The sequence below is a fragment of the Bubalus kerabau genome, chromosome X (assembly GCF_029407905.1).
Source record: "Bubalus kerabau isolate K-KA32 ecotype Philippines breed swamp buffalo chromosome X, PCC_UOA_SB_1v2, whole genome shotgun sequence".
In the NCBI taxonomy this organism is placed as follows: Eukaryota; Metazoa; Chordata; class Mammalia; order Artiodactyla; family Bovidae; genus Bubalus; species Bubalus kerabau.
Window position 1 is genome coordinate 97,157,807 of NC_073647.1, and position 18,142 is coordinate 97,175,948.

The following is an 18,142-nucleotide window of genomic DNA, read 5'->3' on the forward strand; positions in this document are numbered from 1 at the left end:
CCCCATTGTATATTCTTGCCTCCTTTGTCAAAAATAAGATACCCATTGGTATATGGGCTATTTCTCTTGCTCCATTGTTACATATTCCTGCTTTTGTGCCAGTGCCATACTGTCTTGATGACTGTAGCTTTGTAGTATAGTCTGAAGTCAGAAAGGTTGATTGTTCCAGCTCCATTCTTTGTTCTCAAAACTGCTTTGGGTATTTGGGCTTTTTTGTGTTTCCGTATGAATTGTGAACTTTTTTCTTCTAGTTCTTTAAAAATGCTATTGGTAATTTGATAGGAACACATTAAATTTGTAGATTGAATTTGGTAGTATAGTTATTTTCACAATGTAGATCTTCTTACCCAGGAACATGGAATATTTTTCCATGTTTATGTCATCTTTGATTTCATTCATTAGTATCTTATAATTTTTGATATATAGTTCTTTTGTCTCCTTAGGTAGGTTTATTCTTAGATATTTTATTCTTTTTGTTGCAGTGGTGAATGGGATTGATTCCTTAATTTCTCTCTCTGATTTTTCATTGTTACTATATAAGAATGCAGGTGATTTCTGTGTATTGACTCTGTATCCCACGACTTTGCTACATTCACTGATTAGCTCTAGTAATTTTCTGATAATTTCTTTTGGCTTTTCTATGTATAGTATCATGTCATCTGCAAACAGTGAGAACTTTGCCTCTTCTTTTCCAATCCGGATTCCTTTTATTTCTATTTCTTCTCTAATTGCCATAGCTAGGCAAAATTATGTTGAATAATAGTGGTGAGAGTGGACACCCTTGTTTTGTTCCTGATCTTAGAGGGAATGCTTTCAGTTTTTCATCACTGAGAATGTTTTCTGTGGGCTTATCATATGTGATCTTTACTATGTTGAGGTAGGTTCTTTCTTTGCCCATTTTTTGATGCATTTTAATCATAAATTGGTGGTGAATTTTGTCAAAGACTTTTTATGCATCTATTGAGATTTTCATATGGTTTTTATCTTTCAGTTTTTTTATATAGTGGTTCACATTGATTGATTTGTGTATATTGAAGAATCCTTGCATCTCTGGAATAAACCCAATTTGGTCATGGTGTATGAGCTTTTTAATGTGTTGTTGAATTCTGTTTGCTAGAATTTTGTTGAGGAGTGAATCTATGTTCATCAGTGATATTGGCCTGAAGTGTTCTTTTTTTGTGTGTATTGCCTTTGCCTGATTTTGTTATCAGGGTGATTTTGGCCTTTTAGAATGAGTTTGGATGTGTTCCTTCCTCTGCAATTTTTTGGAATAGTTTCAGAAAAATAGGCATTAGTGCTTCTTTAAATGTATGAAAGAATTCTCCTGTGAAGCCATCTGCCCCTGGGTTTTTGCTTCCTGGGAGAATTTTGATCACAGGTTTGATTTCAGTATTTGTAATTGCCTTGTCCATAATTTGTATTTCTTTCTGATTCAGTCTTGGGAGGTTGAACTGTTCTGATTATCTGTTCATTTCCTGTAGGTTGTCCATTTTATTAGCATATAATTGCTCATAATATTCTCATGATCCTTTGTATTTCTGTGTTGTCTGTTATAACCTCTCCTTTTCATTTCTATTTTTTAATTTGATTTTTCTCCCTGTTTTTCTTGATGAGTCTGGCTAGTAAATTGTCAATTTTGTTTATCTTCTCAAAGAACCGGCTTTTAGTTTTATTAACTTTTGCTTGTTTCCTTCATTTTTTTGTCATTTATTTCTGCTCTAATCTTTATTATTTCTTTCCTTTTGATTAATTTGTGGTTTCTTGTTCTTTTTCCAGCAGCTTTCGATGTAGAATTAGGTTGTCTATTCAATGCTTTTCTTGTTTCTTAAGGTAGGATTGTATTACTATAAACTTGCCCCTTAGAACTGATTTTGCTGAACTTCATAGTTTTTGGCTTGTCATGTTTTCGTTTCCATTTGTTCTAGGAATCTTTTGATTTCCATTCTTATTTCTTCAGTAACATCTTTGTTATTTAGTAATGTATTGTTTAATCTCCATGAGTTTGTGTTTTTTCAGCGTTTTTTTTTTTTTTTTTTTCTGTACTTGATATCTCGTCTCAGTGTTGTGGTCAGAGAAAATACTTGATACAATTTCAATTTTCATAAATTTACTGAGGCTTGATTTGTGGCCCAAGATATGGTCTATCCTGAAGAATGTGCCATATGCACTTGAGAAGAAAGTGTATCCTACATTTGGATGTAAAATCCTAAAGGTATCAATTGGGTCCATTTGGTCTAATGTTTCATTTAAGGTTTGTGTTTCCTTATTGATTCTGTTTTGATGATCTGTCCATGGGTATAAGTGAGGTGTTTAAGTCCCCTGCTATCACTGTGTTGCTGTCAATTTCCCCTCTTATGCTTATTAGTGGTTGCCTTCTGTATTGAGGTGCTCCTGTGTTGGGCGCATACATCTTTACAATTGTTATGTCTTCTTGGATTGATCCCTTTATCATTATATCCTTGATCATTATGTCTTTCTTTACCTCTTGTAATAAGTCTGTTTTGTCTGAATTAAGGATTTCCACTCCAGCTTTCTTTTGGTTTCCATTCTCATGGAATATCTTTTTTCATGCTTTTATTTTCATCCTTTTACTTTAGGTCTGAAGTGGGTCTCTTGTAGACAACATATATATGAGTCTTGTTTCTATATCCATTCAGTCATTTTGTATGTTTTGATTTGTGCATTATATATTCCCATTGGCATTTTCTTAATTGTTTTGGGTTTGTTTTTGTAGGTCTTTCCTTTCTCTTGCGTTTGCTGATTATGTAAGTCCCTTTAGTATTTGTTGTAAGGATGGTTTGGTGGTGCTAAACTCTCTTAACTTTGGCTTATCTGTGAAGCTTTTGGTTTCTCCATCAATTTTGAATGAGATCTTTGCCAGGTATAGTAATCTTGGTTGTAGATTTTTTTCTTTCAGTACTTTAAATATATCCCGCCATACTCTTCTGGCCTACAGAGTTTCTGGTAAATGATCCGCTGTTTATCACATGGGTTTTCCCTTGTATGTTGCTTTTCCCTTGCTGCTTTTAATATTCTTTCTTTGTGTTTAATTTCTGTTAGCTTGATTGATATGTGTCTTGATGTGTTTCTCCTTGGGTTTATCCTCTAAGGGACTCTGTGATTCTTGGACTTGATTGACTATTTCCTTTCCCATGTTGGGGAAGTTTTCAACTATAATTTCTTCAAAAATATTTCTCAGTGCCTTTCTTTCTTTCCTTCTCACTCTAGGACACCTATATTTCGAATATTGGTGCATTTACTGCTGTCCCAAATGTCTCTGAGAATATCCTCAATTCTTTTCATTCTTTTTCCTTTATTCTGCTCTTCAGCAGTTATTTCCACCATTCTGTCCTCCAGCTCACTTATCCATTCTTCTGCCTCAGTTATTCTGCTACTGGTTCCTTCTATAATATTTTAACTTCAGTAATTGTGTTATTCATTATCTGTTTGTTTATTCTTTATTTTTTTTCTACGTCCTTGGTGATTGTATTAACTGTGTTGTTCCTTTCATTTTCTCCATTCTATGTTCAAGTCTTTGGAACATCTTTACTGTCATTGTTCTGTATTCCCTTCCAAGTAGATTGCCTATTTCCTCTTCATTTATTTTTTTCTTGTGAGTTTCTACCTTATTCTTTCATTTGTTCTCTATTCCTCTGTCTTTCCATGCTTTTTCTAACTTGCTCCATTTGAAGTCTTCTTTTCACAGGTTTTAGAATTGTATTCCTTCTTCCTTTTGGTTTTTGCCCTTGGAGAGAAAGGTTGGTTGAGTGGTTTTCATTGACTTTTTGTTAGGGGTGACTTGTGCCTGTTTTCTAGTTGGAGGAGATCAAGCAGATCAAGCAGGTAATTACAGAAATAATGGGACACATACATAGTTCCACACACACAGTTATAACCAAAATATTCTAAAGAAAAGAGTACAGGTGACTGACTTAGTGAACAAGGGAAACCAAAGTTGATAATGCCCAATTAAAAGCAGAGCTCACTAAGGTTCAGTATTTTAAAGCTGAGCCTAGGCAGAGTGCCAACTGGCGAATATAGCAAAGATAGCACAACAATTTAAATTGCATGATGCAAAAAGAAAGAGTGAAGGAAGGAAAAAAGGGAGAAGAGAAAGAGAAAAGAAAAAGAAGAAGGGACAGAAAAGAGAAAAGGAAGGGCATGGAAGACAGGGTAAATAAAAGAGAAAAAATAGCAAAGCAAAGATAAATAGACACATGTGACAAAGGTTTATATATATTCAGGAATAGCTACAGCTGGTAAAGAAGTTTAAGAAAAGCAGTCAAATAAATCAAAAACAAAATCACAAAAATCACAAAATTGGTGAAAAAAATCTTAAAAAGAAGTTTTTTAAACAAGAAAAACAAAGAGGAAAACTCCACAGCACTGCAAAAGGGTAATGTGAATATGGAAGTATGTAGGGGGAATAAACAGTGTGATTCATAAGGAAAAAAAAAGTTCTCAAGATGGTAGTTCTTCTTGGTTGTGGAGTCTGCCCCCACTGATGGGGTTGGATTAGTGTCCTGTGATGTTTTCCTGGTTGGGGGAGCTTGTGCCTGTGTTCTTCTGGTTGATGGAGCTGGATCTCGTCTCTCTGAAGGGCAGTGCAGCGTACTTTGGTTGGTTTGGGGGATATCTGTCGGTTCAGTATACCTTTGGACAATCCTTCTGGCTTTGTCAGTGTTAGACACATCTATTTCCACAGCCGTTTCGAAGTGGCCCTCTCAGGATATTTTTACTGTCACCAGCCCCCTACTTGTTCCTGGAATCTTCACTGGTGCTTCTGTTTCCTGGTCTTGCCTTGAGTAGCAGACGAAAGCTTGCTAGGTCTGGGCTTGTATGGATCTTTTCTCTGCTCCCTGACCCTTCCCTTTGCATCACGGAGATGTGTATGGGCTTCCCTCAGTCCCCTGAGGTTGTCCTATATGTCACAGGGCTTGTGTGCATTTGCTTGGTTCACTGGACCCACCCTCTATGTCGCGAGTATTGTGTGCACTTGTCTCGGGCCCACTCTCTGCGTGGAGCAGGTGGGGGTGGACCTGTGTGCACTTGTCCCGTCTCACTTGGCCTGCCTGCCAGACTCCAGCTTCAGCAGCCAGGGAATCAGCCTGAAGGGGTGAGTGGTGTCGGCGGACAATGATGTAGCCTCTGACTCAAGGTGCAGGGCTACATGTTTATTTCAAGCTTCAGGTTTTCTTTTATACTTTGACAAAACATTAGGTCAGAGGTTTGACATTTTTAGTTTCCCCCACCCAGATTTATTGTCTCCAGAAATCATCATTGCCCTACAAATAGAGTTCCTGCTTCAGTGATTCTCTCAGAATCGGCTTTACTATCTATTATCTACTTCCTCTTATGTGTCCTATTCTTAACTTGTGATTACATTGTAACTCATGCTACATTCCTCAGTTTATTTCTTATCTTTCTAAATCCTGTTTGCCCCTAGCATCTTAAGATCACTATCTCCTAAAAAGTCTTCTAGCTATTAATGTCTCTAAAATTCCTAATCTCTAAGCTATAGTAAAATATGCTAACACTACAACATTCCTTAAACTTTTAGCTTCTAACTATTCTTAATTACTCCTAAACCCTAAACTCAGCAAACTTCTTTTGCCATAAATATTTCCCTCACAAACAGGTCTCAGATAACAGTCCTTCCCATGGCCTCAAGCTGCAGCCTACGTGCTCATCCTAGAACATCCTTTGTAAAGATCCTTGAACAAATGTCAATGGTTACTTTATAGATTATTCTCTGGGCACAACTGCAGAAGGCTTTGTGCCTTCTCATGCTCCTCCCAAGAACAATAAGCACCTTAACATTCTTTCCAGGCAACTCAACCAAAGAAAGGAAAGAACAAGTTAGAATCACAAGAACTAACTCCTTCATCCCGGGACCATGCCTGCGGGATGAGGAGAGGGGGTTGGGGCCGTGCCTCCATTTTGTCAGTAATGCCTAACGTGGCTCCCGACACCTGACCTCTATGTCACAGGACTTGTGTGTTCTTTTGGCTCCCTGGGCCTGCTCTCTATGCTGTGAGGTTTGTGTGTGCTATAGAGGTTTGTATGCCATGCCTCTCTTGGCACCCTGGGCCTGCCCTCTGCACCACAGGGCTTCTGTGGGCTTGTTTCAGTTCCCTGAGCCTGTTGTCTGGTTGGGGCCACAGTCTGTGAGCTGTCTATGGGCTGAGAAGTGCAGCCTTCTTTGTTCTCCAATCTCCAAGTCTCTGCTTTGCCCAGCCTTCTGAGATTGTGCAGATACCCCTCCCCACAATGAGGTTTCCTCCCAGCTCATGGCAACTGCCCCTGTTTCAGAATTCCTCCCTCCCTCTCTCGGTGCGACAGGCTCCCATCCAGATGTTCTGTGCCTTTTCCCTTTTTATGTCTCCATCTTCTCTCCTATCTCTTTCCAGGGAGCTTAGCCTGCCCCCTGGAGGCCTGGGGTCTTCTGCTGTCGCCTAGAGGTTGCTTTGTAGGAGTTTCATATCTTATTGAGTTTTTGATGTATTTGTGGGGAGGCTGACCATCTCCCTATCTTACTCCTCTGCCATCTTTTTCCGGCCTTTTCCCCCTTTTGAGCTAATTCTTGAGAAACCTTAAGGATTGTATCCAGATTTTTTTTTTTTTAAATGTGGGTATCTGGTTGTTTCATCACTATTTCTGAAAAGAGTGTCCTTTCTCCATTGAATTACTTTAGCTTCTTTGGCAAAGGTCAATGGATTATTTTTGTGTGAATCTATATCTGGGCTCTGTTCTCTTCCATTGATCTATTTATTTCTTCAGCAATATTATACTTTTTTTTTTGCAAAATTAAAAAATATTGAAATATAGTTAACTTAAATATTGTTTCAGATATATGTTGCTCTTGTTTAGTCACTTAGTCATGTCTGAATCTTTTGTGACCCCATGGACTGTAGCCTGTCAAGCTCCTTTGTCCATGGGATTTCCCAGGCAAGAATCCTGGAGTGTATTGTTATTTCCTTCTCCAGGGGATCTTCCTGAATCAGGGACTGAACCCATGTCTTCTGTATTGCAGGTAGATTCTCTACTCCCAAGCCACTGGGCAAGTCCATGATTCAGATACATATATATTAAAATTATTTTCTATTATCAGATATTATAAGATGTTGAATATAATTCCATTTGCTATACAGCAAATCCTCATTGCTTATCTATTTTAGGTATAGTAGTTTGTGTGTGTTAATCTTATATTCCTAATCCTCCTCCCCTCCTGTTCCCCTTTGGTAACTGTAAATTTACTTTTTATGTCTGTGAGTGTGTTTCTGTTTTGTATATAGATTCACTTGTATTGTTTTTTAGCTTCCACATGTAAATGATATTATATGATACTTGTCTGACTTACTTCACTTAGTATGGTTATCTCTAGGTCCATCCCTGTTGCTGCAAAAGACAATATTCCATTGTATGAATCTATGCTTACATATACATATGTGTGTATATGTTTATATATACATATATGATATATATATATATATACACACATACATATAGTATATATATACCACATGTGTACGGGCTTCCCTGGTGGCTCAGACAGTAAAGAATCCGACTGCAATGTGGGAGGCCTGAGTGTGATCCTGAGTTGGGAAGAACCCTTGGAGGAGGGTATAGCAACCCACTCCACTATTCTTGCCTGGAAAATCCCAATGGACAGAGGAGCCTGATGGGCTACAGTCCATGGGGTTGCAAAGAGTCAGACATGATTTAGTGACTAAGCACAGAATGAATATATATAAATATGATATGTGTAAGATGTGATATATATATCACATCTTCTTAAGCCGAACATGTGTTGATGGGCACTTGGTTGTTTCTATGTCTTGGCTGTTGTAATAGTGCTGCTATGTACATTGGGGTACATATATCTTTTGGAATTAAATTCTCATTTTCTGGGGGGGATATATCCACAGGAGTGTGATTGCTAGATCATATGGTAGCTCTATTTTTAGTTTTTTAAGGAACCTCCATACTGTTTTCCATAGTGGATGCACCACTTTACATTCCCACAAACTGTGTAAGGGTTCCCTTTTCTCTGTTTCCTCTCTAGTATTTATTATTTGTAGAATTTTTAATGATGACCATTCTGACCAGTTTGAGGTGATGTTGTTCACTTGCCCCCTTGTGTCTGACTCTTTGCGACCCCATGGACTGCAGCACACCAAGCCCCCTGGTCCCTCACCATCTCCCAAAGTCTGCCCAAGTTCATGTCCATTACATTGGTGATGCCATCCAGCAATCTCATCCTCTGATGCCCTTTTCTCCTTCTGCCCTCAGTCTTTTCCAGCATCAGGGACTTTTCCAATGAGTCAACTGTTCACATCAGATGACCAAATTACTGGAGATTCAGCTTCAACATCAGTCCTTCTAAATGAGTATTCAGGGTTGATTTCCCTTAAGATTAACTAGTTTGATCTCCTTGGTGTCCAAGGAACTCTCAAGAGTCTTCTCCAGCACCACAGTTGGAGGGCATCAATTCTTCAGTGCCCTGCTGTCTTTATGGTCCACCTCTCACAACTGTACATGACCATTGGGAAGACCATAGCCTTGACTATATGGGCCTTTGTCAGCAAAATAATGTCTCTGCTTTTCAACACACTGTCTAGGTTTGCCATTGTTTTCCTGCCAAGAAGCAAACGTCTTCTGATTTCATAGCTACAGTCACCATCTGCAGTGATTTTAGAGCCCCAGAAGAAAATAATCTGTCATTACTTCCACTTTTTGCCTTCTATTTACCATAAAGTAATGGAGTTGGATGCCATGATCTTAGTTTTTTTAATATTTAGTTTTAAGCCAGCTCTTTCACTCTCCTCCTTCACCCTTGTCAAGAGACCCTTTAGTTCCTCTTTGCTTTCTGCCATTAGAATGGTATCATCCAGATATCTGTGGTTATTGATCTTTCTCCCGCCTATCTTGATTCCAGCTTACAACTTATCTAGCTTGGCATTTCTCATGATGTGCTCAGCATATGGATTGAACAAGCAGGGTGGTAGCAGACACCCCTGTTGTACTTCTTTTTTTTTTTTTATTGTCACCCTGCTTATTTTTTTAAATTTAATTTTATTTTTAAACTTTACAATATTGTATTGGTTTTGCCAAATATCAAAATGAATCCGCCACAGGTATACATGTGTTTCCCATCCTGAACCCTCCTTCCTCCTCCCTCCCCATACCATCCCTCTGGGTTGTCCCAGTGCACCAGCCCCAAGCATCCAGTATCGTGCATCGAACCTGGACTGGCGACTCCTTTCATATATGATGTTATACATATTTCAATGCCATTCTCCCAAATCATCCCACCCTCTCCCTCTCCCACAGAGTCCAAAAGACTGTTCTATACATCAGTGTCTCTTTTGCTGTCTCGTACACAGGGTTATTGTTACCATCTTTCTAAATTCCATATATATGTGTTAGTATACTGTATTGGTGTTTTTCTTTCTGGCTTACTTCACTCTGTATAATAGGCTCCAGTTTCATCCACCTCATTAGAACTGATTCAAATGTATTCTTTTTAATGGCTGAGTAATACTCCATTGTGTATATGTACCACAGCTTTCTTATCCATTCATCTGCTGATGGACATCTAGGTTGCTTCCATGTCCTGGCTATTATAAACAGTGCTGCATTGAACATTGGGGTACACGTGTCTCTTTCAATCCCACTGCTGGGCATACACACGGAGGAAACCAGAATTGAAAGAGACACGTGTACCCCTGTTGTACTTCTTTCTCAATCTTGAACCAACCAGTTGTTCCATACAGAGTTCTAACTGTTGCTTCTTGACTTGCATATAGGTTTCTCAGGAGACAGGTAAGATGGTCTGGTATTCCCATCTCTTTAAGAGCTTTTCACAGTTTATTATGATCCACACAGTCAAAGGCTTTTGTGTAGTCAATGAAACAGAGGTAGATGTTTTTCTGGCATTCCCTAGCTTTCTCTATGATCCAGTGAATGTGTGAGGTGATACCTCATGGTTTTGATTTGCATTTCTCTAATTATTTAGTGATATTTAGTACCTTTTCATGTGACCGTTGACCATCTATAGTTCTTTGGAAAAATGTCTATTTACATCTTTTGCCTAGTTTTTAATTTTTTTAATATTAAATTGTGTGAGCTGTTTGTATATTTCGGCTATTAACTCCTTGTTATTCATATTGTTTGCAAATAATTTCTTCTATTCTGTAGGTTGTTTTTTCAGTTTGATGATTTCTTTGCTGTACAAGAGCTTTTAAGTTTCATTAACTCTCATGTTTATTTTTGCTTTTATTTATTTTGCTTTCAGAGACTGAGCTAAGAAAACATTGCTGATTTATGTCAGAGAATGCTTTGCCTGTGTTGTTTTCTAGAATTTTTATGGTGTCATGTCTTATATTTAGATCTTTTTACCATTTTGAGTTCATTTTTACATAGAGTGTGAGGGGCATTCTAATTTCATTGATTTACTTGTAACTGTCCAGCTTTTCCAACAGCACTTATTGAAGAGACTATATTTTATCCACTGTATATTCTTCTTGCATCCTTTGTTATAGTTTAATTGACTGTGTGTCTGTAGATTTATTTCTGGGCTCTCTATTCTTTTCTTGTTGTTGTTGTTCAGTGGCTAAGTTGTATCTGACTCTTTGTGACCCCTGTGAACTGCAGCACGCCAGACTTCCCTGTCCTTCAGTATGTCCTGGAGTTTGCTGAATCTCATGTCCATTGAATCAGTGATGCCATCCAACATCCCATCCTCTGTCACCCCCTTCTCCTCCTGCCTTCAGTCTTTCCCAGCATTAAGGTCTTTTACAATGAGTTGGCTGTTTGCATCAGGTGTCCAAAGTTTTGAAGCTTCAGCTTCAGCATCAGTCATTCCAATGAATTGATATTCCGTTCTATTGATCTTCATTTGTGCCATGCTGTTTGGATAACTGTAGGTTTGTAATGTTGTCTTAAGTCTGGGTGAGTTATGTCTCTAGCTTTGTTCTTTTTCCTCAGGATTGTTTTGGAAATTCTGAAACTTTTGTCTATTATATGTTCTAGCTCTGTGAAAAATGTCATGGACCAACACCACACTCTCTTGATTTAATGTAACTTTGTAAATAAATTGTGGAGTAGGGTAGGAACTTTAGAACCTATTTATCAATATCCACAAAATAAATTGCTGGGATTTTGGTATTATGTTGAATTTTGGTATTATGTTGAATTTATAGATTAAGTTGGGACAAACTAACATCTTAAAAATTTTGTCTTACTATTCATGAGCATCAATTATCTCTTCATTATTTATACCTTCTTTGATTTCTTTCATCAGAGTTTTATAGTTCCCTCCTATTAGATTTATTTTTTTTTAGATATATTTTTTGTGAAATATTTTAACAGTTGAAAAAAACAAAAAACAAAAAAACTCTAGGCCCATACCAGCAGTGTCACCTGGAAAAATTGGTAGAAATGCATGTCTTTAGCCACACTCCAAAGTTATTTGAGACTTAAATATGGAAGTACCTATGTTGTTCAATATTTATTTTTATTAGGAGCATGTGGTTGAATTGGAAGCAATGTAACAGACCACAAAATGGTCTATCTTCCCTTTCTGTCATTAGATGACTTTCTATTGGCAGCTCAGTTTTGTTAAACCCATTTATTCTGATAGCAAGAGCTCTTTAATCTTCCTGCTTCAACAGGAAGTAATCACTCTTCCTTTTCAACAGTGTGATTTCTCAGAATACTGCTACCATTTTATCTCAACTCCTGGAGAGTTAGGATTGAAATCAGGGCCTTTAAGCAGGGAAATGATTGCTGTGCCAATAACTTGGTTGTTGACTTCACACTAATCACTTTATTTCTTCTAGTCTCCTTTTTTTAATATGTAGAATGAGAAAATACTTCCCACCTCCCAAGTTTGTTGTATATATGCCAAATGATAAAATGAATATGGAAGTGTTGCATCAATAGAAAAAACACTGATCATATAAATGTTTCTAGTTATCTTTTGTTGCCTAAAAGATTAGGTTTGTGGAAATTTGACTTTGGGAATTTTTTTCATTTAAGAAATTTGCTTTTAAAAAGATACTTAAGAGTTCAATATGGGTAGTCTTCCCGGAGCCTATTAGATGCCCCACTAGTTTAATGTTTTCTTCTATCACAAGAGTTTTTGGACTGCTACAAATTTGATCTCAAAGACATTCATGCCCATTTCATTCAGATGTTACTAGAAATGTCATCTGTACAGCTCTTAAGCCCTATTTGTTTCTTGACCTCTTTTATTTACCCCAAAGCTCTAAAATATGCACCTTTTGAGATGTTTTCCTCACCATTCTTCTGGCTGTTTTCTACAGGACTAGCTAATTCTCTTCTGTCTTTAATTATAGTGTGCTCATTCAATTCTTCAATCATATATTGAGTGTTGGCTTCCCATTTCCCATTTAATTCCAGGAATGCTGCTGTGAAGGTAGGGCTAAATGAAGGCCTTTTACAACATGCCAGGAATTTATTGCTTGACTGCATCTCTTTCATCTCCTGGAAGTGTAGTAAAAGTACTTGTGTACCTCAGTATGGTAGCTGTTAAAGAGCCTTTTATCATTTCTCTAAGAAGAGGCCAAAAAAAGCTTTAGTAGAAGAGGGAGGAAGATCACAGTCCTAGCATGTGACAACTGCAAATATCTAGTCATTCTCATAAATATGTTTTAAAGTGTGGAAGAAAGTATGGAGAAAACAAACAAAGAGAAGCTTTGCAGCCTTTATTTCTTAACAAGTACAGTGGAGGAGGTAGTAGTACTTCTGAAAGTGTCCTTTAAAAAATCTCGCTAACAGACTTTCTCTATAATTAAAGATAGGAGGCTTGCCTAGGTGCCGTTCTGACTCTGAAGGGAACTCTATTTGCAACGGTAAGGTCTGTTTTTGAGAACTGCAAAAAATGAACTTAGTGTACTTTCAATGCCTTCTTTTTGTAATATGTTACCTATCAACGACTCATTTACTAATGATCTATTGCTACATAACACCCTATTCTAAAACTTACCAAGTTAAACTAAAACTATTTAATTTTATTTCATGTTTTTTGGCGGGGGGCCCATGAATTTAGGAAGGGGTTACCTGGGAGACTCTTCTGCTCTATGTGGTGGTATTCACTTGGGATATGGGGTGGTATGGAAGATAAAAAGTAGCTTCACTTACATATCTGACTCTTTAGTGACTGGAAGCCTGAACTCAGCTGGACTACTGACAAGAATGTCTACATTTGACCCCTCTAGCTTGGTAGTGGCAGGATATTTCAACTTCTTACACTGTGGCTCAGGTCTTATGAGGACTGTTCCAAGGCAACCAGGTGGAAATTACTGGCTTTTTATGACCTAGCCTGAGATGTCATGTAGTATCACTTCTGCTGTATTTTGTTGTTTCAGAACAGGAATAAACTCACTTGTATTCAAGGTAGAGGGAATAGAGGCCTTTCTTCTCAGTGGGAGGAGTATCATAGAATTGGTGACCACGCTTTAAAACTTCCACTGTAGTAAAGAAAAAAAAATTACTCCCTGTATCTATGACACCAATGACTTAGTTTATTTCCAGGTGGGTACACAAAGTTGATAGCACATAATTCACAGTCCATGGAAAAGTAGCATGTATTAGGCAAGAGAGACAGGCTGGTACTTTTAGTAAGAATATTATTGTTTTCAATTGAAGATAGTCATCGAGCTTTGATTGGATGAGAGTTTGCCCATTTATTTGAACCTTAAATCATACCTGGATGCAAAATAAGAGGTCCTGCTTGTAGGACCTGAATGCAATATGTATTAATGCCTCAACTTGCCTTGCTCTTTGTTGATAGTTTAAAAATTGCTTCTTAGTTTGGAAATTAAGGGGTTCCCTGATAGCTCAGTTGGTAAAGAATCTGCCTGCAATGTAGGAGACCTGTGTTTGATCTCTGGGTTGGGAAGATCCGCTGGAGAAGGGAAAGGCTACCCACTCTAGAATTCTGGCCTGGAGAATTCCCTGGACTGTATAATCCATGGGGTCACAAAGAGTCAGACACGACTGAGGGACTTTCACTTTTGGAAAACATAGGACTGGTCAAAACTGGCTTTCTACTCTGTCTTCTGTTTTTATAAAGATATTTCTTGTCTTACTGACACTTCAGTCTCATCAGATAAGGAAACCAGTCCCTCTTTTTTTTTTTTCTTGTCTTGTAATAGATCAAAATTAAAACATAGCTAACTTGCACCTCTGGAAAAACAAACCCTGCTTGTTGCATTGGATAGGTGCAAATTCCCAAGAGATTTATATGAAAAATAAAGCTTTGTATATCTTTGCCTTCCCAGTGTACAAGGGCTCCAGTTTGGCTATGATGTTTTTAATTTCCGAAACCAATATTGCCAATATTTTTAGTACATGGAAAGGCTGTTCCTGTCAGGTTCTGAGCATACAGTTACATCTTTTGAAGGCCTGGTCTAGTATTCTCTGTGATGCTGTAATAGATTCCTAGTTCTGAGGGAAATGTTCTGGCTTTATGACAAACTAGGGCAGGGCTAGAAACAGTTTATACTGGGATCTTTCCTGGTGCTATTACTGTTAATTCATTTGCTTCCCATGAAATGATTTGTGCTTGGTGCAATTGCCCTTTTCATGTGTTTTTGCATTCCCTTTTTCTTCTCTTTTCCACACATACTTCAGGCTTCCTGTGTCTATTTCTGGTCATGTCTCTGGATATTTATCAATTAAAAACTCAGATAATACTACCAGTAAAGTTGCAGAGAAAGGCCCCTAATGTTTCTTTTCTCATTTTCTTTGAAAGCATTTGATTTTAAAAGAGCAATATGGGAAAACAGTAACAAAACCCAACAAACCAGTTAACATTTTGCACTAATACACATTGATGATGTATTATAAGGAAATATCCTAGTAACAATGAATCTTGTCTCTGAACCTTGCTAATTTGAAAGTTATTTTGTGTGTTTTTTTCTTTTTCTCTAGGTACACAATGCTAGTGATTTGTTGATCAAACCCCTGGAGAATTTCCGGAAGGAACAAATAGGCTTCACAAAGGTACATTTTCTCTACATGTGTAGATATTTTTTTTTTAGATATTTTTTTTTATAGCATGTGGATAGTTGTTTGGGATACCACCCATCACCCTTCACCCTTCAAGCTTGAGGAGGATTCATCTCTATAAGAAAACTTCTTAACAGAAAGTGAGAACATCTGGATTTAGCTCCTGACTGTGCTTCTAGCTACCTGTAACTGTGGACAAGATACTTTTCCTTTTGGAGCTTCAGATTCTCCATATGGAAAATGGGAACTTGATAATAATAGATATTATTTAAAGATGACTTACTATGTTCTGAGCCCTGGGCTAGGTGTTTTACATTCATTCTCTTAATCACAACAAACCTGTGAGGTTCTGGTATTATCCCCATTTTACAAATAAGGAAACTGAAGTTTGAACAAGATAAAGACCATGACCAAAATTATCGTGATGTAGTTAGTAACTGACAGTCACTAAGATTTAAAACTGAGGATCTATTTAGCTTCAAATCCCACATGCTTTCCATTAAACTATACTGTCTATATCTGTGTTATCCAATATGGTAGCCAAAAACTATATAAAGAAAATAAAATTAGTTTCTCAGATATGCTAGTCACATTTCAAATGCTTAGTGAGTCACATGTGGCTAGTGGCTGTTGTATTGGATAGTGCAAACATAGAACATTTCCATTATTGTAGAAATTTCTACTGGGCAGCATTGTACCAGATAATGTCAAATTCCCATGGATCTCTCTGATTCCCCAGTGTCTCATGAAGGGGCATGAATAATTGTCAAATTTCTTTTTTTCATGAGAATATTTGGAGAAACTTTATTCATAATAGCCCCCAAACTGGAAACAGCCCAGAGGTCCATCAATGGATAAATTATTGCCAATGAGTTTTCTAAGATGCTTCCATGTCCTGTTGTTGTTGTTGTTCAGTTGCTAAATTGTGTTCAACTCTTTGCAATCACATGGACTGCAGCCTGCCAGGCTTCTTGTCCTACACATTCTCCTAGAGTTTGCTCTAATCCATTTCCACTCATTTGGTGATGCTATCTAATGATCTAATCCTCTGCCACTCCCTCTCCTTTTGCCTTCAATCTTTCCCAACATCAGGGTCTTTTTCAATGAGTTGGCTCTTTGCATCAGGTGGCCAAAGTATTGGAGCTTCAGCTTCAGCTTCAGCATCAGCCCTTCCAATGAATATTCAGGATTTATTTCCTTTAAGATCGACTGGTTGATCTCCTTGCAGTTCAAGGAACTCTCAAGAGTCTTCTCCAACACCACAGTTCAAAAGCATCAGTTCTTCAGTGCTCAGCTTTCTTTATAGTCCAACTCTCACATCCATACATGACTACTGGAAATACCACAGCCTTGACTAGACAGACCTTTGTTGGCAAAGTAATGTCTTTGTCTTTGCTTTTTAATATGCTATCTAGGTTGGTCATAACTTTCCTTCCAAGGAGTAAGCGTCTTTTAATTTCATGGCTGCAGTCACCATCTGAAGTGATTTTGGCACCCAAGAAAACAAAATCTGCCATTGTTTCTAATTTTCCCCCATCTATTTGCCATGAAGTGATGGGACTGGATGCCATGATCTTAGTTTTTTGAATGTTGGGTTTTAAGCCAGCTTTTTCATACTCCTCTTTCATCTTCATCAGGAGATCTTTAGTTTGTCTTCACTCTCTGCCGTTATATTTGTATCATCTGCATATATGAGGTTGTTGATATTTTCCCTCACAATCATGATTCAGCTTGTGATTCATGCAGCCTGTCATTTTACATGATGTATTCTGCATATAAGTTAAATAAACAGGGTGAGAATATACAGCCCTGTCATACCATGTCCTACCATCTCTGGGTTGTCCCAGAGCACCGACTTTGAGTGCCCTGCTTTATGTATCAAATTTGAACTGGTCATCTATTTTACATATGATAATATACATGTTTCATTGCTATTCTCTCAAATCATCCCACCCTCGCCTTCTCCCACATAGTCCAAAAGTCTGTTCTTTTTTTTTCTTTTTAATTTTATTTTATTTTTAAACTTTACAATATTGTATTAGTTTTGCCAAATATTGAAATGAATCCGCCACAGGTATACCTGTGTTCCCCATCCTGAACCGTCCTCCCTCCTCCCTCTCCATACCCTCCCTCTGGGTCGTCCCAGTGCACCAGCCCCAAGCATCCAGTATCGTGCATCGAACCTGGACTGGTGACTCGTTTCATACATGATATTATACATGTTTCAATGCCATTCTCCCAAATCTACCCATCCTCTCCCTCTCTCACAGAGTCCATAAGACTGATCTATACCTCAGTGTCTCTTTTGCTGTCTCGTACACAGGGTTGTTGTTACCATCTTTCTAAATTCCATATATATGCGTTAGTATGCTGTATTGGTGTTTCTCTTTCTGGCTTACTTCACTCTGTATAATAGGCTCCAGTTTCATCCACCTCATTAGAACTGATTCAAATGTATTCTTTTTAATGGCTGAGTAATACTCCATTGTGTATATGTACCACAGCTTTCTTATCCATTCATCTGCTGATGGACATCTAGGTTGCTTCCATGTCCTGGCTATTATAAACAGTGCTGCGATGAACATTGGGGTACATGTGTCTCTTTCCCTTCTGGTTTCCTCAGTGTGTATGCCCAGCAGTGGGATTGCCAGATCATAAGGCAGTTTTGTTTCCAGTTTTTTAAGGAATTTCCACACTGTTCTCCGTAGTGGCTGTACTAGTTTGCATTCCCACCAGCAGTGTAAGAGGGTTCCCTTTTCTCCACACCCTCTCTAGCATTTATTACTTGTAGACTTTTGGATCGCAGCCATTCTGACTGGTGTGAAATGGTACCTCATTGTGGTTTTGATTTGCATTTCTCTGATAATGAGTGATGTTGAGCAATTTTTCATGTGTTTGTTAGCCATCTGTATGTCTTCTTTGGGGAAATGTCTATTTAGTTCTTTGGCCCATTTTTTGATTGGGTCATTTATTTTTCCGGAGTTGAGCTGTAGGAGTTGCTTGTATATTTTTGAGATTAGTTGTTTGTCTGTTGCTTCATTTGCTATTATTTTCTCCCATTCTGAAGGCTGCCTTTTCACCTTGCTAATAGTTTCCTTTGTTG

At 37.9% G+C, this 18,142-nt stretch overlaps 1 protein-coding gene across 3 annotated transcripts in view; it reads left to right on the plus strand.

The window, feature by feature from the left end:
- Positions 1 to 18,142, plus strand: part of OPHN1 (oligophrenin 1) — a 692,544-nt gene that overhangs the window by 207,252 nt on the left and 467,150 nt on the right. For all 3 annotated transcript variants that reach the window (XM_055565218.1, XM_055565216.1, XM_055565219.1), the window contains exon 5: positions 14,962 to 15,033. In XM_055565218.1, the coding sequence (XP_055421193.1) occupies positions 14,962 to 15,033 (72 nt within the window). The remainder of the gene's footprint in view (positions 1 to 14,961; positions 15,034 to 18,142) is intronic.